Genomic DNA, 23,546 nt, shown 5'->3' with positions numbered 1-23,546 from the left:
CCCGCGTCTCCTGCATCGGCAGGCGGACTCTCAAGCACTGCGCCACCAGGGAAGCCCCCACCAACACTTTTATTTATGTGCCGAGTACTAACTACACATGGGAGATCTTCAAAGAATAAGGCATGTCTCAGAGTAAAAGGAACTGGTAACCTTTTACAGGAGACAGGCAAAAAAAATCCTAAGTGTAACAAAAAAGTTATATATTATAAGGGGTAATCACACATATGGGTGGAGTGGTCAACTCAGTCTGGGGGAATCCAGAGGTGATGCTTGAGTCTAGAGTTGGGTGAAAGGATGGAGGCAGAGTTGCCCAGGGAGTAGCTTATATAAAAGTCCTTTAGCATGAAACTCAATAGGGGTTCTGGGAATTATGATTATTTTAGTAAGAGTGGACATAGAATATAAAAGAGATCGAGGGTAAACGTGGCAAGGAAATTGTCAGGAGTAAAATCACGGCTGTCTTTGAATGTCATGCTTAGTAGTTTGGCCTTTGTCTCTGGATGGCTAGAAGCCATTAAGAGGTTTTAAAGCTGTGGTTTTACATTAGATTTTCATTTTAGAAAGATGACTCCTAGTGCTGTGGGGAAGGGGTAGTGAAATGGGAGGCTCCAGAGGGAAGCTACTTTAACGGTCTAAGCCTGAGGTGAAGCTGACCTGAACCATGACAAGGGAATGAAGAGGGGATGGACTTGAGAGACAGTGAAATCCATACTTAACAGACCCAGTAGCCTGTTGGATGTGTGGTGTGAAGGAGAGGGGATACCAGGAGGAGTCTTAGGATCCTGGTGTTCAATAGAGGTATCCCTGGACTAGGGATTATGGGAGGAGATGTTGGGAAATAATGTTTCCATTTGGAATATATTTAAAGTTAAGACTTCCTCCTTTTCATCCTTTCTTCTTTCCTTCCCTTCTATCTCTTTCTGCCTTTCCACCCCTTCCTTCCTTCCTTCCTTCCTTCCTTCCTTCCTTTTCTCTACAGTCATTCATTTAGTAAACTCTTATTAAGCCCTCACTGTATACCATGCACTATCCCAGTCACTGTCGTAGGTTCATTGTAAACCAGGCCAATTTCCATGAATGCTCAACTGTGAGGGGCAAGAGGCCATCTTCACAGCCCCAGCCACCAGGTGCCTCTGACCAGGACACAGCCAGTCAGGCCTAAGACTACTTAACTCCTTTCAAATGGCATTGCATAATATATGTTTTTATATTTGGAAACACCACTAATGGCCATTTTCTTTCCAGGTAGTGCCATTATTTCTGTTATGTTTCTGAAAGAAAATTTGAGAGCCTCAGATTTACTAGGTAAGTAATTATTTAATTCATGTAATTGAAACACTGCTTGATGAGGAAATAAATAATCCTATCCAATAAAAATATGTGTTTTAAAAACAGGAAACAAATTACTGAAATGGATATAGTCTCATCTAGAGGCGAACATTATTCTATCTTGGAACTGCCATCTGCTCTTTGACAAGAAATACGTGCACCTTCATTATACCCTCTGCCCATGCCGTTGACCACAGCAAATCATTATTTTACAGTATTATTATTATGAATGTTATGAAATTTTTATGAACATAATAAAATCCAAGAAAACATCTGTGTTACCTAATAGAGTATTCCACTTCATAGGACATATTTGATAGATTGTTGTATGAAAGTACTACATGAAAATGAAAACCACATACAAAAATTAGATGCACCAAATAACTGCCTAATTTCTATTTAGCCCTTTCCAAAAGTAACATAGAATGTTGATCTTCAAAATTTTATTTAGAAATACAGCTATTAATGGAAAATCACAGTAGCCTTCCTGGCTGTAAAAGATTTCCGCTATATGGCAAAGCCATCACATATTGATCGTATCTTCTACCTCTAGTTGGAAATATCATTAGTGAGAAGAATTATAGAGCTTCATAGTTTCTTCCTTGACAAAATCCTGTCTGAATTACTGCTGACATATGATAATGAGTATAATACTTTAGAAACTTTAAATAAATCTATGTCTACTCGGTTCCAAAGAGATCATTTTTAAAAAATTTTGAGCTTAAATGTGACACCAGTGTTGGTATGTTGAACATTTGCTTCCCTGATCATGTTTCCCTTGAGCCTAGTGTCTTGAAAGAGTTTTCACTTTTTTCTTTTTCCTCCTTGGTTTGATTCTGCTAGTAGAGTTTTTAGTCAACATTGTCAAATTTTCATGGTTAAAATGTTTTTCCAAATGCATTCATATGTGAATTCAAATATATTATTTTTCTGTACTCTTTTTTTGTACTATGTTTATGGACTCATTTGGGGAGGTTGTATGGAATCAGAAATAAGAATGAGTAATGCCTGAGTTTTATAGATTAAAACAATTAGGTCCTACATTATGTTTCTCATTTATCAAAAGTCTTAGGGAAACTTTAAATCATTTAATCTAACATATGTCATCTTTTGTAGTTAATGGTTGGTTAATGTTTAAATAAATGTAAGGTATTTAATGAGGTAATACAGATGGATGTAAAGGAGAACTTGCCAATTATCGTGAACCCTTGTGATAAAAAGATGATTAAGAGAGGGCTTCCCTGGTGGCGCAGTGGTTGAGAGTCCGCCTGCCGATGCAGGGGATGCGGGTTCGTGCCCCGGTCCGGGAGGATCCCACGTGCCGCGGAGCGGCTGGGCCCGTGAGCCATGGCCGCTGAGCCTGCGTGTCCGGAGCCTGTGCTCCGCAACGGGAGAGGCCACAACAGTGAGAGGCCCGCGTACCGCAAAAGAAAAAGATGATTAAGACAGAATCCCTGCCTTCAGATAATACAGTCAATGATAAAATATATACAAAAGCACATTTTTTTAAAAGCAGAAGATAATATGTATCATAATGCCTTGAGCCTTTAGTTTAGAGCTGGGCTTCTCAACCTCAGCACTACTAACGTTTTAGGCTGGATAATTCTTCATCCTAGGGGGCTGTCCTATGCGTTGTAAGGTGTTCAGCAGCATCCCTTTTGGCCTTTACCCAGTAGATGCCAGTAGCACACTTTGCCCCAGTTATGACTACCAAAAATGACTTCAAACACTGTCAAATCTCCCCTGGGGGGCAAAATTGCCTCCGGTTGAGAACCACTGGTTTAGAATAAAGAGAGATTACTCTAGCTGGGAAGCTCAGAGAGAATTTTCTGCAGCAGAGGTACCATTTGAATCAGTTCTGACAGCTGAATAGGACAGGCATGGGCCACATCCAAGCATTTGGAGAAAGACATACAGAGGGAATAACACGAGAAGTGTTGACAAAGGTACAAAAAAAGTAAGGCAAGTTTCTATGTAATACTGTACTACAACCACTGCCAATGAGGATTAGGAAAAAAATTAAGGAAAGTCATAACTGTAGAAAGGAAAGAAACAGAAATATCAATAGGTGCCAATGATTTGATTTTATACTTAGAAAATCCGACCAACTAAACGTTGCTAAAAGCAGTATACTAGCTCGACGTCAAAGGATAGAAATTAAACTCACTCTCAAGGGTTCAAATCTGTATTCAACTTCTGCTATCAACTGTGTGGCCAACGTATTACTTAACTTCTCTAAGCCTCAGTTTGCTGACAAATATAGACGACTGTTCTGGGGGGAGTGGGTTGTTTGTTTTTTGTTTTTTAATTTTTGGCACGTGGCACGCAGCATGCGGGATCTCAGTTCCCCAACCAGGGATGGAAGCCGTGCCCCTTGCAGTGGAAGCGTGGAATCTTAACCACTAGACGGCCAGGGAAGTCCTTAGAAGACTGTTTTAAGGGTCACATTGGATAATTGATACAAGCACTTTGAGAAATGTAAAGCCCTGTTAATAAAATTGGTATTATTTCTGTGATCAACTTCATTACCAAGAGGTGATACTAGAACGTAAGAAATAGGAAACACACACACATACACACATAAAAAAAACACAAACAAAAACCTCTATTAGGGCTTCCCTGGTTACGCAGTGGTTGAGAGTCCGCCTGCCGATGCAGGGGACACGGGTTCATGCCCCGGTCCGGGAGGATCCCACATGCCACAGAGCGGCTGGGCCCGTGAGCCATGGCTGCTGAGCCTGCACGTCCGGAGCCTGTGCTCCGCAACAGGAGAGGCCACAACAGTGAGAGGCACACGTACCGCAAAAACAAAACAAACCAAAAAAACCCTCTATTAATTCTTTGATTCTTTGCTAATTTCTCTTACTTTAATAACAGTCAACATTTATTAAATATTTACCCCTTTCAGGTACTGTGTTTTACATGAACCACCTCATTTAAATGTAGGAACAATCCATTTATAGAACTGATACTTAGGTTAAATAACTTAACCAAGGTCAAATAGTTAGTCAGTGGTGGACCAGTGTTCTAATAATGGCAGCCTGATTTAACTATAGCATTATGGGTGAGGGTAAGTCTCTAGTGTCAGAGAGCCATGTGACCTTTGCTAAGTTACTTAGTCTCTTTAAGCCTCATTTCCTCAACCTTAATGAAGCATTACCTATCTCATAGGATTAAATGAGTTCATGTATGTAAATCTCTGAGAACGGGGTCTGTCATGTAATAAGTCCTCAATAATGTCTGCTATTATTATCCTTATTACTAACACCACTACCCACCACTACTGGTTCATGAGAGGAAACCTTGATTAGGATATTCTAACGAACTTTAGCAATCCAGGTAACATTTCGCACAACTCTGGTTGAGTTTTTTTAGCCTTTTAACTTAATGCTTTTTGAGCAGGGATATATCTGATGTCACATTTGTTTCATGCTGTAATTAAAAGTGATCAATTCTTGACTTGAATCTAGAGTCACAGGAATAAGAAAGGATTTAGTCACCGATTCCATACCCATGCTTCCAAACAGCAATATCATACGATTATCATGATCTAAGGTGTAATAACCCATTTCGTGCTTGGGGAAGGACTTTTCCCCAACCGTACTCAGTAATGTGTTAAGTCACCTGTATTTTCTTTGGGCCTGTATTGCTGTTGCCTTGAGAAAATTTGGCTCTTTCCGTTAAAAGCTAAAAATGCTTTTTTTTCTTTACAGGGACTAAAATCAAACAGGGAAGAGAGTAGTTAATGGCATTTTTTGAAAGATTAACATATAAGCGTGCTAAAAACTAAATCGTCAAAATGTGCAAAAGAAAATCATTTACTTTTCCCTGCTTCAAGCAAATGAAAGTTTGTTTTTCATGATGGAACAAATGAAGATTTTTTTGGACCATGTGGAAACAAGCTGAATTAATTTATTGCCAAATGTTGCTCTGTGGCTATGAAGCATTTCAGCACTAGCCTCAAAAAATGACCTCACAAAAGCTATGTCTGAAAGGAATCGCCAACTATTATTAACTCAATGACAGGCTTTGGACTGTGCTCTGATTCTTAGTGGATTAATAATTTTAAATTATTTTAATGATTATTTTTCCTCTAAAAAGCACCAAATTTCTCTCCCCTTCAAGCAGCCAGAACTATAGTATTTTCCCCCTCTTCTTCCCTTAGTCATCAAAAATCCTGAATCTAACAGTCTGTGAGATCCTAGCTGATTTAATCCAGATAGCATCATCGTAAAAAGAAAAATTACAGTCAATTCATCAGCACTCTCCAGAGACCAGTAACCTGATTATTTCAAGTCACCTATAAATGGTTTCCCCAGATAGAATGTCAAGAGATTAATAGTGAGACAAAAACCACCTCCTTCCTTCCTACTCCCACACCAGAGGTCAACTTGCTTTGAAGCCAGTATCTAGAATACAGATCTAGCCAAACAAGCCATCATTTCTGGCTGAGAGGACAGATTGGCTATTTGGTCTTAAAACTGCCTCAAGAAAGGTAGACTTTCTGATGCTAGATTCAGAACTATTTGGATTCACTATATTATTGAGACTTCCCAATCCAGGGCTCCTTCAGGATTTAGCTGCCTTTAGCCTGGGGAATCTGGAAAGATTGTACTGAGGGGAAGGTATCCTTTGGTGTTAAGAGGTCCAGTTTACGCTGTGACTCCTGGTAACCCACAAAAGCAATAGCTGGACCCCCGTTGATCAGGAGGCATATTGCAGGCTCCAAGAGAACCAGCCAGCAGTGTCGGTTGACTTCAGGTTAGCTGAATTTTTAAAACTCTTAAGGCTACCAAAAGTCAGGTCAAGCCAGATTCCAGGAGCTAGCTAAAAGGCAGTTAACACTAGCTGGCCTTGAGCCGGAGAGTGGGGACAAAATTAAAGGAGATTTCAGGTTTTACTTAAGGAGAAGGGTGGGCTGGGAAACCAGATGTCAGTTGAGGAAGAACTGTGCAAGTAGACCCTAGAGTCCAAGGCTTGCACAGGTGAGGAACTCAGCAAGTTGGAGATGCCAGTGAACAGAAGCATAAGAAGAAGCCTGATTCTAGGCTGTTTTCCCTTCCACCACTTTTATATTTCAACTTCAGTCCACAAGTATCTATAGGAGACTTGTGCAACAGAACTTCAGTAGCCTCTTGAAACAGAGGCTGCATTCTCACAGCTGGATCCAGTTAAATGTCAGGCATTTCTCAGAGCATAAAACATTCCTCAAAACACCACTTCAGGATGATATAAATGGTCAAATATGTTTAGAAAATATTACAGCCATATCCTCCCTAAGGAGATTCACAATGAACACTAACACACTGAGGATCTCAGGGGTCTTCCAGTAAAAGAACCATTTAACTTGGTTTAACTCACCTCTTTCCAAATAGATTTGACTTGAGACCTTTTTTGGTGGAGGGCCCATCTTAGGAAACTGGGTTCTAGGGAACACCAGTTTGGAGACGCTGTTCTAAAGGAACCTCAGGGCCAGTCAGGGACCCCAGGGACCACTGCCAGGAGGAGTCAGTTCCTTCTATCCCCAGTGGGGATGCTTCATCCAGCCTCAGGTTATGGTCAGTACAACTCCTGGGTGCCACTCGCTGAGACTACAATGTGAAGGACAGCCGTGAGTTGTCCGTTCATCAGCTCCGGTCCATTGTGCATACAGGAGGTAGAGGAGTGTAATCACTGAGAATAAGTTACCTAGGTTCCAATCCAAGCTCTCCACTTAGCTAGAAAATCCCAGTCAAGAGAGTTATTCCCTCTGTGACTCAATTTTCTCCTATGTCAAATGTGGCTAGTAATACTTTAACAGTATCCAATGTTATATATTATATAATACATAATATACATATAGTATATGTTAGTATAGTAACATGGTGGTATAGTTATTTTTTGCAGGCTTTTTTGTAAGAATTATTATATGTGTATAAAGCATTTAGAATTGTGCTAAGAGCCATTACTATTTTAGTTCTTATTATCATCACATTTCTGTATGACGGTGATCATAATATAACTCTCATGTCAGCCATAATTGTCTATGAAATCTATAGTTTTAAGAACATCACTTAAAAAGAATGATACTTGGGCTTCCCTGGTGGCACAGTGGTTGAGAGTCCGCCTGCCGATGCAGGGGACACGGCTTCGTGCCCCGGTCCGGGAAGATCCCACATGCCACGGAGCGGCTGGGCCCGTGAGCCATGGCCGCTGAGCCTGCGCGTCCGGAGCCTGTGCTCCGCAACGGGAGAGGTCACAACAGTGAGAGGCCCGCGTACCGCAAAAAAAAAAAAAGAATGATACCTTCCTTTGCCCTCCCAGGATACCTAGTCTATCTACTATAAAGAGCAGGGATGAGTTTGTTTCCCTGCTTTGTACATATGGCAAGTTTATAGGAAGAGATTTTATTAATACTTGTATCAAGCTAAATCTGAAACTCCCATCAGATCATTATAGACTTTTATGTGACTTGAGTCATATTTGATGAGAAAATGTATTTGCTGCAGGTCTGGGAATGAGGGTGGTAGATGAGGCCACATCCATGTATCGTGGGTGGTATCCAGCATCCCATGGTTGACCCCCACCTGCAGCTTACCCACTGCTGCCCGACTGTTCCACCTTTGGTCCCCTCCAATAGCCAGCTCTTGGTGCTTTGTGCACCAGTTCCCTGAGGTTAGCAGTGGGTAGCAAACATAGCGCTGGGAGTGTTTCCTCTTCTCTGTGTTCTCTCAGTTATGTCCTTTGCTTTCTTTTCCCTTCTTTTAAGACCAGTGGAGAGAAGTCTTCACTAGACAGTCAGGAGATGCCAGCCAAGTCCTTCCTATCCTGCCCTTCTATTCTCAAATTGAGTTGAGCCCCAGGGACAGTCCCTAGTCATCCCTAGACTACAATATTAGAGATACAAGTTTGGATTAAGTTTGAAGCTTGACTCAGATGGTCTTTGACCCTTGGCAGTCAGCATCCTAAGTCGGATCTGTCCCAGGGTCCTTTGTCACATCAGGTCTCCAGATGAGCTTTCAAACATATTCAGCTCCCCAGACTGGCCTCTTGCAGAGCCAGATTCCTGGAGTCTAGCAGGTATGATAAGTTAATTTGTACCTAGAAATGAGGACACTGCATCACAGAGGGATAAGCAACTTGCCTGGGCCCTTCCAGCTAATGGTAGCAGTGAAATTTGAATTCTGTGGAGCTAGTCTCAGCTTGGATTAGACTTCTCCTATCCAAGTCTTGACCTGACAGTTAACCATTTCCCTGGGCCAAGGGCATGTCAAGTGCTGCTTTCTTTCCTTTAGGATCCTATACTTCCAGAGTACTCCTTTGGTCAAATGGGCCAACAAAAGGTAAACTAGCAATTTTTCTAAGTCAGAAATCTGTGCCTTTCAAAAGAGGGAATATTTGTGGCTTTATTGAAATAAAAATAACAGGAACTGATGTTTCATGCCACTTTTAGAAAAAGGTGGGATGCAAATATGTTTTACAGAAATTTAGTGAAGGACTTGCTAATGGCTACCTTCGACACTTTTAAACACTTAACGTTAATGTGCACGTGACTCATGAAGCAGAGAGTAAATCACACAGAAAAATTAAAATGACACCAAAGAAACAAGCAAATGACAGGTAGCAGCTATCCAGAACTGCCTTTGTAAATGTCGGAAGTTGCTGAAATTAAAATTATTAAGAAGAAAGAATGTATGACCCCCTGAGCTGCCACGGAGTTACTCACTAGTCTTGCAGTGACATGAGGTACAGATGAGATAATACATGTGAAAAAGTACTTTGAAAGGATAATTGTAAAACCGTCAGTCATTTTATTTGTTTTTAAGGAGTTTTGGAATGCAGTGAAGACCTACATTGGTGGAAATGGGCACAGTATGCAAATGTGGAAGCAGATGTGAAACAGGGAGGGATGTGTCAGGATGTGAAACAGAGACCATATTGGAAATAACACTGCCTCCACAAAATGGAATACTATGCAGACTCTGAAAGAATGAGGCCGCCCTACATATAATGATGTGAAACATTCTCCAAAGATGTGCTCTTAAGCAGAAAAAAAGCAAGATACAGAAAAGTGTGTATAATATGCTATTATCATTTGCATAAAAAAACAAAACACATGCACTCTCACACACAGCTGCCTAAAACATCTTTGAAAAGAAAACCCCAAGAACAAGCAGCAGTAGCTAACTTTGAGGAGGGGACCTAGTGAGCCCCAAGGGTGTGAGAGAGATTTAACTTTTCACTGATCCATCTTGTGTGGTTTTTGAATTTTTTACCATATGCGTGTGTTACCCATTCAAAACTAAATGTTCTAAAAAGGAAATTTAATTGACACTAGATACAGTTAGATGAGATAAAGAAATGACTGGCAGAGGAACTCAGTATAGATAAGAAATCTGGATGTCACAAAAGTAAATTGGAAGTCTCTGAGACTTTGAAATTGTATTCAATGCGTTTATTCTACTTTACTATACCAAGTTTAGAAAAGTGTTTTTTTTAAATCCCTTCTTCCTAGAAATGTAATATTGAACAATTATCTTACAAGATCTTTTTTTTTTTTTACATCTTTACTGGAGTATAATTGCTTTACAATGGTGTGTTAGTTTCTGCTGTATAACAAAGTGAATCAGTTATACATATACATATGTTCCCATATCTCTTCCCTCTTGCTTCTCCCTCCCTCCCCCCCTCCCTATCCCACCACTCTAGGTGGTCACAAAGCACCGAGCTGATCTCCCTGTGCTATGCGGCTGCTTCCTATTAGCTATCTATTTTACGTTTGGTAGCGTATATATGTCCATGCCACTCTCTCACTTTGTCACAGCTTACCCTTCCCCCTCCCCATATCTTCAAGTCCATTCTCTAGTAGGTCTGTGTCTTTATTCCTGTCTTACCCCTAGGTTCTTCATGACTTTTTTTTTTTCTTAACTTCCATATATATGTGTTAGCGTACGGTATTTGTCTTTCTCTTTCTGCCTTACTTCACTATGTATGACAGACTCTAGGTCCATCCACCTCATTACAAGTAGCTCCATTTCGTTTCTTTTTATGGCTGCGTAATATTCCATTGTGTATATGTGCCACATCTTCTTTATCCATTCATCCGATGATGGACACTTAGGTTGCTTTCATCTCCTGGCTATTGTAAATAGAGCTGCAATGAACATTGTGGTACATGACTCTTTTTGAATTATGGTTTTCTCAGGGTATATGCCCAGGATGTATGCTGGGTCATATGGTAGTTCTATTTGTAGTTTTTTAAGGAACCTCCATACTGTTCTCCATAGTGGCTGTACCAATTCACATTCCCACCAAAAGTACAAGAGTGTTCCCTTTTCTCCACACCCTCTCCAGCATTTATTGTTTCTAGATTTTTTGATGATGGCCATTCTGACTGGTGTGAGATGATATCTCATTGTAGTTTTGATTTGCATTTCTCTAATGATTAATGATGTTGAGCATTCTTTCATGTGTTTGTTGGCAGTCTGTATATCTTCTTTGGAGAAATGTCTATTTAGGTCTTCTGCCCATTTTTGGATTGGGTTGTTTATTTTTTTGTTATTGAGCTGCATGAGCTGCCTGTAAATTTTAGAGATTAATCCTTTGTCAGTTGATTCATTTGCAAATATTTTCTCCCATTCTGAGGGCTGTCTTTTGGTCTTGTTTATGGTTTCCTTTGCTGTGCAAAAGCTTTGAAGTTTCATTAGGTCCCATTTGTTTATTTTTGTTTTTATCTCCATTACTCTAGGAGATGGGTCAAGAAGGATCTTGCTGTGATTTATGTCATAGAGTGTTCTGCCTATGTTTTCCTCTAAGAGTTTGATAGTTTCTGGCCTTACATTTAGGTCTTTAATCCATTTTGAGCTTATTTTTGTGTATGGTGTTAGGGAGTGATCTAATCTCATACTTTTACATGTACCTGTCCAGTTTTCCCAGCACCACTTATTGAAGAGGCTGTCCTTTCTCCACTGTACATTCCTGCCTCCTTTATCAAAGATAAGGTGACCATATGTGTGTGGGTTTATCTCTGGGCTTTCTATCCTGTTTGTTCCACTGATCTTTCTGTTTTTGTGCCAGTACCGTACTGTCTTGATTACTGTAGCTTTGTACTATAGTCTGATGTCAGGGAGCCTGATTCCTCCAGCTCCGTTTTTCTTTCTCAAGATTGATTTGTCTGTTTGGGGTCTTTTGTGTTTCCATACAAATTGTGAAATTTTTTGTTCTAGTTCTGTGAAAAATGCCAGTGGTAGTTTGATAGGGATTGCATTGAATCTGTAGATTGCTTTGGGTAGTAGAGTCATTTTCACAATGTTGATTCTTCCAATCCAAGAACATGGTATATCTCTCCATCTATTTGTATCATCTTTAATTTCTTTCATCAGTGTCTTATAATTTTCTGCATACAGGTCTTTTGTCTCCTTAGGTAGGTTTATTCCTAGATATTTTATTCTTTTTGTTGCAATGGTAAATGGGAGTGTTTTCTTGATTTCACTTTCAGATTTTTCATCATTAGTATATAGGAATGCCAGAGATTTCTGTGCATTAATTTTGTATCCTGCTACTTTACCAAATTCATTGATTAGCTCTAGTAGTTTTCTGGTAGCATCTTTAGGATTCTCTATGTATAGTATCATGTCATCTGCAAACAGTGACAGCTTTACTTCTTCTTTTCCGATTTGGATTCCTTTTATTTCCTTTTCTTCTCTGATTGCTGTGGCTAAAACTTCCAAAACTATGTTGAATAAGAGTGGTGAGAGTGGGCAACCTTGTCTTGTTCCTGACCTTAGTGGAAATGCTTTCAGTTTTTCGCCATTGAGGATGATGTTGGCTGTGGGCTTGTCATATACGGCCTTTATTATATTGAGGAAAGTTCCCTCTACACCTACTTTCTGCAGGGTTTTTATCATAAATGGGTGTTGAATTTTGTCAAAAGCTTTCTCTGCATCTATTGAGATGATCATATGGTTTTTCTCCTTCAATTTGTTAATATGGTTAATCACATTGATAGATTTGCATATATTGAAGAATCCTTGCATTCCTGGAATAAATCCCACTTGATCATGGTGTATGATCCTTTTAATGTGCTGTTGGATTCTGTTTGCTAGTATTTTGTTGAGGATTTTTGCATCTATGTTCATCAGTGATATTGGCCTGCAGTTTTCTTTCTTTGTGACATCCTTGTCTGGTTTTGGTATCAGGGTGATGGTGGCCTCGTAGAATGAGTTTGGGAGTGTTCCTCCCTCTGCTATATTTTGGAAGAGTTTGAGAAGGATAGGTGTTAGCTCTTCTCTAAATTCTTTTTTTTTTTTTTCCAAAGAGAGGACAGAGCTGACCAATAATTTTTTCCAGGCTCTTATGTATGGTTTTTATTATTTTCCTTTCACTGAAATGCTTAGTAATGTATACTGTTTTCTTTTTTTAAATTCTCATTAGAAAATAGCTTTTAAAATTGTGTATATGATTTCTGTCTTCACAAAGTATTACAGAATAAATTGTTGCATTAGAGTAAGCTTATTTTATAGCTCCTACAATACCATGAATAGCTATTGTCCAGCTTGTGTAGAAAATCAAATGAATTCTCAGAAACTAGAGTTCAAAACTCTAAGTCATTTGGTTAAGAGCAACAGGAAATTGATGTCTTCAAATTGTGAGATTTTATAGACACACCAAATTGTTTCAGGTTGGAGTGAATGCTGGTTGTAAATTATATACACAACAATGCTGACCTCAATGGTGAAACAGGTTGAATTATGTTTTCATGTGTGCTATCCGAAAAATGCTATATAAACCAGTTTTTCTCAGGCTGCTAATTATTAATAAATAAGCAGTTTTCCATGTTATTTGGAAAAGCAAGTCCCCTTCTTCTTTGGCCACTCCTCCCCCACACATTCCCTTCCTCCATTATTACAGTATAAGTAACGTTAAGGTGATGACAGTAACACATTCCTACACAAGTTTATTATGTGGTATTTTACCAAGCTATCCCTGGAATTCTAGATTTTAAATTGGATCAAATAAATCTTACAGCAGAGTCATCTTTCACCTTCGTTATTTCTGCTAAAAGGACTCCAATAAATGGCAATGATTAAGGTATTCATTTACCAGAGTTTCAAAGTGTAAAACACCTAAGTTTGTGTGTGTAAATGACCCAAAGATGACTAGGTGCAGAGTAGATCATCATCAGGTGATGGATTTCCACACTCTCTGGGCTCTGCCATCTAGATCTAGATGGATCTAGCTTCATTGTGCACTTACTGGTCCACGTGGAAACAAACAGCCAGGTTGGATGTGTTTTCATGTCTCCATATGCATGCGTTCTGATCTTCCCCATCTTTGAGGAAAGCTTCTCTGAAGAAGCCAGGATTCATCTGGAACAACAGAGAAAAATCAGAATATATGTCCTACCGCATCCATTCCCTAGCCCTTATCCCCCTTTAAAGGTAATGCCATCGGGTGAATGCATGATGCTATCTGGGGATGGTTTGATGAATCGTATTTTAATACACATGGACCTTTACGAGTAATGCTTAGTCTATAGGTAATGTTTACATAAACAAAAAGGCTTAAATGTCCCTTTTCAACTTGTTTGTCTTTTCAATTTTATTTAAAGGTATGACACTGGCATTTGCAGGAACATATTTATTGGTGAACTTTGCTCCAAATATAACTCAGGATATCTCTGCAAGAACAGTACAGTATTACTTTGTTGGCTGGCAGTTCATGACCTATGGGGTAAGAATTCTAAAAATTTTACTGTTACAGAGGCAATATTATCTAGACCGCTGATACACGCAGATGCTGGAAAACTAATATAATCTTTTCTTCTCAGCATTAATATCTCATTAAAAATGTAAATATATTTGACCAGTACTAAAGTATTTCAAACACTAAATCAGCAATAAAAGCACCCCCGTTTCCCAGGTATTCTGTCCTTGGGGGTGACCTATCACTGGAACAATTTCCACAATTTAATGGAATTTAATCCGGCAAATTCCAGAGCAACATATTTTAGGACAATTCAGAGTAAAAACAAACAAACAAAAAAACTCTTTTCCCAGGTCAAAGGAAAGTACCTGAAGACACATTTTACTTCACTGAATTTTATCCAAGATAGGTATTCCCTTCAAAAAAGCTTTCTTTGAGACCAATGCAGTAGCCTGTCTTAGGAGAAGCAGACAGCGGGTAGGACAATACTGAGAGATGTGTAAAAGAGAGAACGGAATGAGCTGATGTAGAAATTGGAAGCCACTAATTGGGATATTTTATTTGATGCAATGGCTGTATCCGGTGGGTATAGAGCAGTGGTCCCCAAACTTTTTGGCACCAGGGACCCACTTCATGGAAGACAATTTTTCCACGGAGGGGGTGTGGGGGTGTGGTTCAGGCAGTAATGCAAGTGATGGGGAGCGATGGGGAGCGGCAGATGAACCTTCGCTCGCTCTCGCGCCGCTCATCTTCTGCTGTGCAGACCAGTAGAGGTCTGAGGCCCGCGGGTTGGGAACCCCTGGTACAGAGAATGTGATGGAAATGGTTAGTATGTAACTTGTTACGGAAGTCAGTTTAGATTGGAGAATAAGAATATTCTAGGAAGGGCAGGCAGTAAGAAGAAAACTGGGATTGTCTAAATGAGCATTTAACCAAGAACCGAATTGGTAAAATATCAAGAGTTGTGAATTCAATAAAAATAATCAAAGCACACAAAGTCAAACATTTTTAGGGTTAGAAGTGACCTCAAAAAACTATCTGGTCCAGTGCTCTGCCATTAAAACAGGTAAAATAGTATGATCCTGCTGTATACCTATTATTTAAATGTGTGACATTGGCATTTGCAAAGACATGGCAAGCTTTGCTCTCCGTGTGATGTAGCTCAGGATATTACAGCAGGAACTGCATGGTATTACACTATGGTGTGGCCCTTCCTAGTCGTATGACAAGAATCCTATATATTTTACCATCTCTGATATAAAATTCTGACCACTGGGACACAAGTGTTTATAGGGCTTTTCTTTTTATAATCGCTCACTGTATTTCTTTCTCTTACTCAACAGAGACACTCTGTTTAAAAACATTCCTCATACTCTACACCCCCTTTAATAAACTATCCTATTTCCCTTCTAAACACCACCAAAGATTTATTCCCCTCCACTTTCTCAGCTCCTAGTCACTCCTCACTCGTCCTAAGCTAGTAGACCCTTCCCCACAAATTACCAAGTGGAATTGCTTTTTTTGGTCCTGATTCTTCGTGAGCCTTGTGCAGCACTTCCTGATGGTCCACTCTCTTCTTGCATCTCTCTCTTCCTGGGCTTCCTTGGTTTGTTTTCCCTGTTTCTCTTCCTCCTCTCTGATCAGTCCATCCCAGGCTCTTGGTAGGTAACTCCTTCTCTTCTGCCATCCACTCTTTATCTATTTGTGCTACAAACTCGTCCAGGGTTTTCTAGGGTGATCTCACTGCCCACTCCACCACCATCATTCTGTAGAAAGACTTCCAAATCCAGACCTGCATCTCCTTCCCAGATCTCTTCTAAGCTGCAAAGCTGTGTTCTCATCTGTCTACTTATTACTCGTCCCTGCTTGGATGTTCCATAGATTCCACAAAAGTAACATCTCAGAAACTGAACTCAATATCTTATCCCCTAAACTCCTTCCTCTCTTAAATTGGAAGGAGTCAATCAAACTTTAAGATTGGTCTCCATCAAACTTTAAGATTGGTCTTCCCAATTCAGAGTAGGTTTCCTCAGGTCCGTCATACTTTGTGTCTCCCCCTCCCCTATTTTATCTTCCTGCTTGTCCACCATACCCAGTCCTTTAACTACTAAGGCTTTCATCAATCAAATCTAAGCACTAGAAGGGCTCATTGAGCATTTCATGATAGTCTAGACTTGATGTCCTACCAACACATTAATATTCTTTGCCTGCAAGCAAAACAAATTCTTCATCCGGTAAGAAAAGGATCACAGAGTCTGTGACCAGAAAATTAAAAGCCTGAGGTGAATCCTTTGGAGATTAAAGATGCGTCAAGACTTATTTCCTGGAATAAACAGCATTGTTTGATGATGATGTATTTTATATCGTTTTAACACCATAGAAAACATTTTAAAAGAACAAAACTACCTTTTTAAACCTTATAGTTCCACGAAAAAAGTACTATGAAATTAATTGCATTTTTCCACTTTCCAAAGTTAGCTCTTAATTCATTCATTTATTCACAATTCATTCAACTTATTAGCCAATACAGAGGAGAATTCCTGAAGCAGGAATTTTATAGTCCTGGGAGAGACCCAAATTCCTGTAAAATAATGAAAGTATATTTGAAAGTAAATGTTGCCAAAAATGTAAATAATTCCAGATATTTATAAGATAGCATAAAATAAACCTTTAATAAAGTCACATTTGGATAGCACTATTGGCATTAGACTCTTAGGGGAATAGATCTATATTATCTTAGTTTATCTCAGTTTGGAATTTAATCCATTATATGTAGCATCTCTAAAGACTCTAGAAGTTATCAATTACATACTAAGATCTTGAGCTGAAGTTTGGTTTAAATCTGTTAAACATCTACATAATTAATATTTAATCCTTCAACGTGGCAGAGTCTGTGCTTTTTCTGCAAACCATAATTGCAAAGATCATAATTACAGTAATCAAGATGATTCTTTGAAGTATGTTCATCTAACAGTTTTTGTATGACACCAAGTATAAATGCAACATCTGAACTGCCTTTCGGGACTGATCAAATAACTAATAAAATGAATAAAAATATTTTAAGTCTGAATAAATTTTACATATCTCAAAAGGGGATTGTAAAGTCATATTACAGACTAGTTAATAGCATCTCCTTGTATCATGTGTTGACCTGTCCCAGGTCAATATCCATTTTCCCTTTAAGGCTTACATGAAGTCAAAGCCTCAGAAACAAGGCCCGGGAGCCTGCCCTCTGAGCTGGGACTCTTGGGCAGGAAGGGGATTTGAGGAGCCTGGTGTCTACTGGCCAGAGAGGAATGAAGTGTCCTTTGCTCACCCACTAAAACAGACTTTCCCACCTGCTGTTTGCCAAAAAGCAAAGAGCAATCAAGTTTGCAAGGTCAAACTAGCTTGGAGAGATGCTATAAAACATACATGGCCCCCTGAGAAATTCATCATCTCCATCAGCAAGTTAAAAACTAGAAGTCCTTTAGGAAAGAGACAGGCTTAACCTTGTTAATCCTGCCCTGCCCAGGCTTATATGACCACGAGGCCCTTTTCTTGAAGGGCCTTTTGTTGAGTAGCAACTATTAATGCCTCTGCAGAACCCACATGAGGGAACTTGGCTCTGAGCCTCAGTTAACTCGTGTTCTTTGGCAGGCTTGACTGTGGCTGTTTTGCCCACCCAGATTTCCCCATAGACTATTCAGATGGAAACCTCTCTTATGAACATAGAATCCTTCACAAAATAATCTGCATGGTGCTCATTTCCTCTCCACGAGACCAAAAATTAAATCAGCCAAAGCAGGGACCCAACCTGTCGACTGGTGTAATTCTCTACCCCGAAGCAGATTATTAAGTTGGCCTTTCTGGCAAAAGCTGCTTCAACAACCCACCAGCAGGTGTTAAAACCTGAAGGGAGAAAACTATGTGTGTACAAAGCCTCCATGTCTGTTGCCCGAGGTTCGTCTGCTTTGTTGTCTGAATGTAAGTAGCATTCGCAGGTCTGCGCTAGGATACACTTTGCGGCCGCAGTAGCCAACCTCACCGAGCAGTCTGAGCCCTATGCCCCCTCCGACCACGGTCTGTCCTTCATCTGCGCAACAGCCCTAGACATTGGCAGATGGAGAAACTGAGTTAGGGAGGTTCTGTAACTTGTCCGAGGTCACTTAAATACTAAGTGGCAGAGCCAGAATTCAAAACCGGGTCATCCACTTCTGGGGTGCACACTCCAGTTCATTTCCCACACAGCTCTCCAAGCAGAATTAATACAAGCTGCCCTCTGAGTATCAGACCTTTGTCCATGCTTGGCCTTAGAGAGAACCTTTGCAGAGCTCATTTCTTTTGGACAAGGCAGCTATATCAAAGGTTATACTTCTAACTCAGTGAGAGAAAAGGAGGTGAACACAGGCTCAGATTCTGGTAGTAAGACTAGGATTTCCAGTGATGAAATTTTGTGTATCTCTTTTGTCACATCATCCCATGGACTGCCAGTGCCCTTTTTACCACTGAAAACAGGGAGATGCGTGCCTTTAAATCAAATTGGAGAATGAATCCAGAAAACCCAGAATAATTCAGAAAGCTCATCCTGAAAATTTTGTTCCTCTGGAAAGACTTCAGGTACCCAAACCTGAATTAGCTTCCTATTGTTTCCATAACAAATTGTCACAAACTTAGTGGCTTAAAACAACACAAATTAATTTTCTTACAGTTTTGAAGGTCAGAAGTCCAACACAGGTCTCATGGACTAAAATCAAGGTATTGGCAGAGCTGTATTCCTTGAGAGTGCCCCTTGGGGAGAATCTGTTTCCTTGCCTTTTCCAGCTTCTAGAGGCAGCCAGCATTCCTTGACTTGGGTCTTTCTCATGTTACATCTCTCTTTGACCACAGCTGGGAAGGTTCTCTGCTTTTAAGGACCCTTGTGACTACACTGGGCCCACTCGGATAATCCAGGATAATCTCCGCATCTCAGGGTCCATAGCCTTAATCACATCTGCAAAGCCCCTTTGCTGTGTAAAGTAACGTGCACACAAGTTCCAGAGTTTAGGACGTGGACATCTTGGGATGGGAGGGGAGGCATAATTCTGCCTTCCAGAGCTGTACCACTTAACCCTTCTGAGCCTTGGTTTCCCCATCTGTAAAATGAGGACAGTAATAGTGCCCACCTCCTGAGGTTGTTGTGAGGATTCAATGAATTAGTACAAGTGAAGCATGTGGCAAGCATGCACTAGGTGCTCTTATTATTTCTGGCCTCTGAGATAGCAATCAGCAAACCAGCCTCTTCCTGGGTCGCAACAACCTGCACAAGTCGCAGCTTCTTTGATATTGATTTTTTCAGAGAGGAGAGAAAATCTTACTAGAAAAGAAAAAATTAACATTAACTCATGCTGCTTGAATATTTTATTCCCGGGAGCTCCGTGATCTCTTGCCACAGGACAGAATCCAGGGCAACTGCAGTCATTCTGTGAATAATAGGAACTCATGTTTTATAGATCTGAAACCACAGAGATAGAGTTTGTAAAAAAGAGTCATACATGATTTTCAAAACTTATAACTACCATCATCTCTCCCAAAACATGTTAATAATTGGCGTGCTAACAGATTTAGCTAACATGCTCTGTACCTTAGTGCAGGAAGAGCTTTCTTCCCTCCAGCCACAAATACAGTGGTCCCGAAAGCTGCTGGGAGCTGTCTGTAATTGTATCACGTGAGAAATGGACAACTGTGGTGGAGGGGAGACCAAGCCGAGAGGGATGTTTCGGTTTCGACGGCAGCTTTCAGGAAAGCAAAGAGATAGGAGTTGAATAGCTTTTGTAGCACGACTTGATTAAATTAAAGGTCTGGCAAATAAGTGCTGTAAGGAAGAGTTAAAACAATTGGTTTAATTTGCCAGGAAAACAAAAGACTAAGGGATGAGTTAATCTTCCATATTAGATGAAAAGGTTTTTAAATGAGCAAGATATGGTCCTGCTGCTTTCCATGCCCACAGAGGATTAAAGGGAGAAACAAACCAACAAGCAAAAGCTTGAGTTAGAACAGAAGAGACATGTTTACTTAGGGCTCCATAAGTAAAATGCAGCCCTGAAAGTAGTGAAGTCCCTAACTCTAGTTATTTTTAAGAAAAAACTTAATGCCGGTATTTTCACTTGTCCAATGTAAACATTCATATTTATGATTTCAGTCCAGAGATACTGTCTCTTTGGGGGGGAGAAAAAAAAAAGCTATGCATCAGGTTATCTTAAGGACTACAAAAAAGAAAAAAAAGCTAAAACAAAAATAAAATTGAGAACGCAAAATTATATTAGTTTTCTTAAAGGTAGGAAAAATTTAGACATTCAGTCAATTAATACTTATTGAACACTCAATTTATTAGACATTAGGCTTGTTTTTTGGCAAGTGGTTCATAATAAATTTGAGGTGTAATTTACTCATTAATTAGAAAAATACTTATTGAGTGACCAGCTGTATTCCAGGCACTGGAGGCAGAAAAGGTCCCTGTTCTCATAGAGCAGATGCGCTAGTGGGAAACAGACAAGAAACACATAACCACACGAACAGGTCATGATAAGATACTCTACAGTAGCCACCTGAAGTCGGGGTTGTGATAGGTTGACTGGGTGGCTCTGTGAGATCAGAACGATCTGGGAAGATCTCTCCGGGGAGCTGAGTGACTAGGAGTCGTTGTGCAAACAATAGCTCTGGGAAAGAGCATTCCAGGCAAGGCAAACTCTTAGTGCAAAGGCCCCAAAGCTGAGCAGTCTGAGGACCTCAAAGGGCTCAGCGGGGTGGCAGGGGTTGTTGGCGGGGAGGGGTAGGCCATTTGTGGCTGGCACAGGTTGGACCGTCCAGGAGCCAGCCGTACAAGATGATGAGGTCCCAGAAGTTAACTGGGGCTTTGTAATCCAGGAGGGAGTGTGGAGCTTATTCTTAACGTGCTGGGACGTTTAAGCAAAGGAATGACTAGATCTAATTTCTATTTTTACTACATGTATCATCCTGGATGAATCTCATAAACATAATGCACAGTGAAAAAAAAGCAAGCGAGTGAAAGCAAGTATAATTCCACTTGTATAAAGAACAAGTGTGCAAAAATAAATGGCGTCATTTGGGGATACGTAGAAATGTGATAAAGTATAAAGAAAATGAATGGTAAACACAAAACTCAGTGTAGCGGTTCCTGGGGAGGTTGCAGGAGGAGGGGAGTGCAGTTGGGAACGAGAGACTTCACAGGGATTGATGGGTTCTGTTTCTCAGGTTGAGTAGAGGGCACAATGGTAGTTGTCACATAACTGTAAATACTTGATATGTATATTCATATATACTCTCTATGAATGAAATATTTCATTATCCAAATCGTATTTTTTTTTCTTTTGCGGTACGCGGGCCTCTCACTGTTGTGGCCTCTGCCGCTGCGGAGCACAGGCTCCGGACGCGCAGGCTCAGCGGCCACGGCCCGCGGGCCCAGCCGCTCCGCGGCATGTGGGATCTTCCCGGACCGGGGCACGAACCCGTATCCCCTGCATCGGCAGGCGGACTCTCAACCACTGCACCACCAGGGAAGCCCCCAAATTGTATTTTTAAATGACTCCTCTTGCTGCTGCATGTCTGGATTGTAAAGAGGCAAGAGTCAAATCAGAGACAAAGCAGAAGCTGTTGCACTAGTCACAGAGGGTGGCGAGGAATGAGGGGAAAGGAGGAGTTTTCAGCTTGTGCAGCAGGGCATGTGGTGATGCCATCTCCTGATGGCGTGGAGGCCCAGGAGGAACAGGTAGGGAAGGTAGGCCACCAAGAGTTAAGTGTTGGGGACTTCCGTGGTGGCGCAGTGGTTAAGAATCCGCCTGCCAATGCAGGGGACACAGGTTCAATCCCTGGTCCAGGAAGATCCCACATGCCACAGAGCAACTAAGCCCGTGGCCACAACTACTGAAACCTGCGCACCTAGAGCCTGTGCTCCACAACAAGAGAAGCCACCACAATGAGAAGCCCGTGCACCGCAAGGAAGAGTAGCCCCCACTCGCCAAAAGTAGAGAAAGCCCACGTGCAGCAATGAAGACCCAACACAGCCAAAAAATAAATAAATAAAGAGTTAATTGTTGGGACTTCCCTGGCAGTCCAGTGTTTAAGACTCTGTACTTCCACTGCAGGGGACACAGGTTCGATCCCTGGTCGGGGAACTAATATCCTGCATGCCACACGATGCGGCCAAAAAAAAAAAAAAAAAAAGAGTTAAGTGTTGCCCATATTCGTGTGTTATGGCTGTTAAACATGTATGTGTCAGACTTCTCTGGTGGCCCAGTGGTTAAGAATCTGCCTGCCAATGCAAGGGACACAGGTTTGAGCCCTGGTCCGGGAAGATCCCACATGCTGTGGAGCAACTAAGCCTGTGTGCCACAACTACTAGGCCTGTGCTCTAGAGCCCGTGAGCCACAACTACTGAGCCTGCATGCCACAACTACTGAAGCCTGCGTGCCTAGAGCCCATGCTCCGCAACAAGAGAAGACACCACAATGAGAAGCCCGTGCACCACAACTAGAGAAAGCCCGTGCACAGCAAAGACCCAACGCAGCCAAAAAAAAAAAAAAAAGCATGTGAAAATGTCTGGTAGACAACTGGATAAATGAGACTGGAGTTGGGAGGTCAGGACTGGAGATCTAGATTTGAGCATCATTGCCATGTAGGTGATGTTAGAACTCTGGGTCTGGATCACTAAGGCTACTTATGCTGTTCTCAGATATTTATAATTGTCCTTAGGAGCTCCAGTCATCCTCAACCCTCATATGATAGTTGTTGCAAAATCAAAAAGAGAAGTGTGCCATTCTGAAGACTTCGTATAGAATAATTTACACTTTACTCTTTTTCATCTTTTTCATTTCTAGATTTTAGAAATACTAATTTTCTGCATTCTCCTATATTTCCATAAAAGAAAAGGAATGAAACACATTGTGATTCTGCTAACCCTGGTGGCACTTCTAGGTAAGGATATTTTTTGTTTTCTAATTATCTAATCTAGCCGTGCTAAGTCATAAAAGAGTTTAAAGGAAAATATTTGAGCATTCTATTTTTTCTCATTGTTTCTACTTTTCAATTCTGATCTATAGAAACTGAATCTCAGTTACGCAAATTATACTTTGCATGTCCATTGCTGCAATTGATATATGTTTAATTTTTAATATATTTAAGGATTTTTACTTCTTGATAATTTTATTTGCTCTGACAATTTGGGTTTCTTAGTAAATAATTGAAGAATATTAAAGGAGAAACAAATGAATAAACCCAAATGAAACTTTTGTATCAGAAGTTATCTAGGCCTATCCTATTTACATTTAGAGAAAAAAAAAAAACACTTTAAAACATGGCTAATATGAAACAAATGTAAGCAGTATGATTTTTCTTGAATACATTTCTTTCATTCATTATTTAACTACCCATTTCCTTTTTCTCCAGAGGCACCTTATAAGATTTGAAAACTGATGCTTACATAAGCCCTCTCTCTCTCTTTCTCTCTCTCTCTCTCTCTCTCTCTCTCTCTCTCTCTATATATATATATATATATA

The 23,546-nt window shown here is 40.5% G+C and overlaps 1 protein-coding gene across 1 annotated transcript in view; it reads left to right on the top strand.

Moving 5' to 3' along the window:
- Nucleotides 1–23,546, top strand: part of NIPAL2 (NIPA like domain containing 2) — a 72,225-nt gene that overhangs the window by 35,320 nt on the left and 13,359 nt on the right. The window contains exons 4-6 of the mRNA XM_007457160.1: nt 1,246–1,305; nt 13,919–14,040; nt 22,869–22,965. Of these exons, the coding sequence (XP_007457222.1) occupies nt 1,246–1,305; nt 13,919–14,040; nt 22,869–22,965 (279 nt within the window). The remainder of the gene's footprint in view (nt 1–1,245; nt 1,306–13,918; nt 14,041–22,868; nt 22,966–23,546) is intronic.

Source organism: Lipotes vexillifer, unplaced genomic scaffold (assembly GCF_000442215.2).
Source record: "Lipotes vexillifer unplaced genomic scaffold, Lipotes_vexillifer_v1.1 scaffold376, whole genome shotgun sequence".
NCBI lineage: Eukaryota > Metazoa > Chordata > Mammalia > Artiodactyla > Lipotidae > Lipotes > Lipotes vexillifer.
This window is presented reverse-complemented; position numbering and strand designations above follow the sequence as displayed.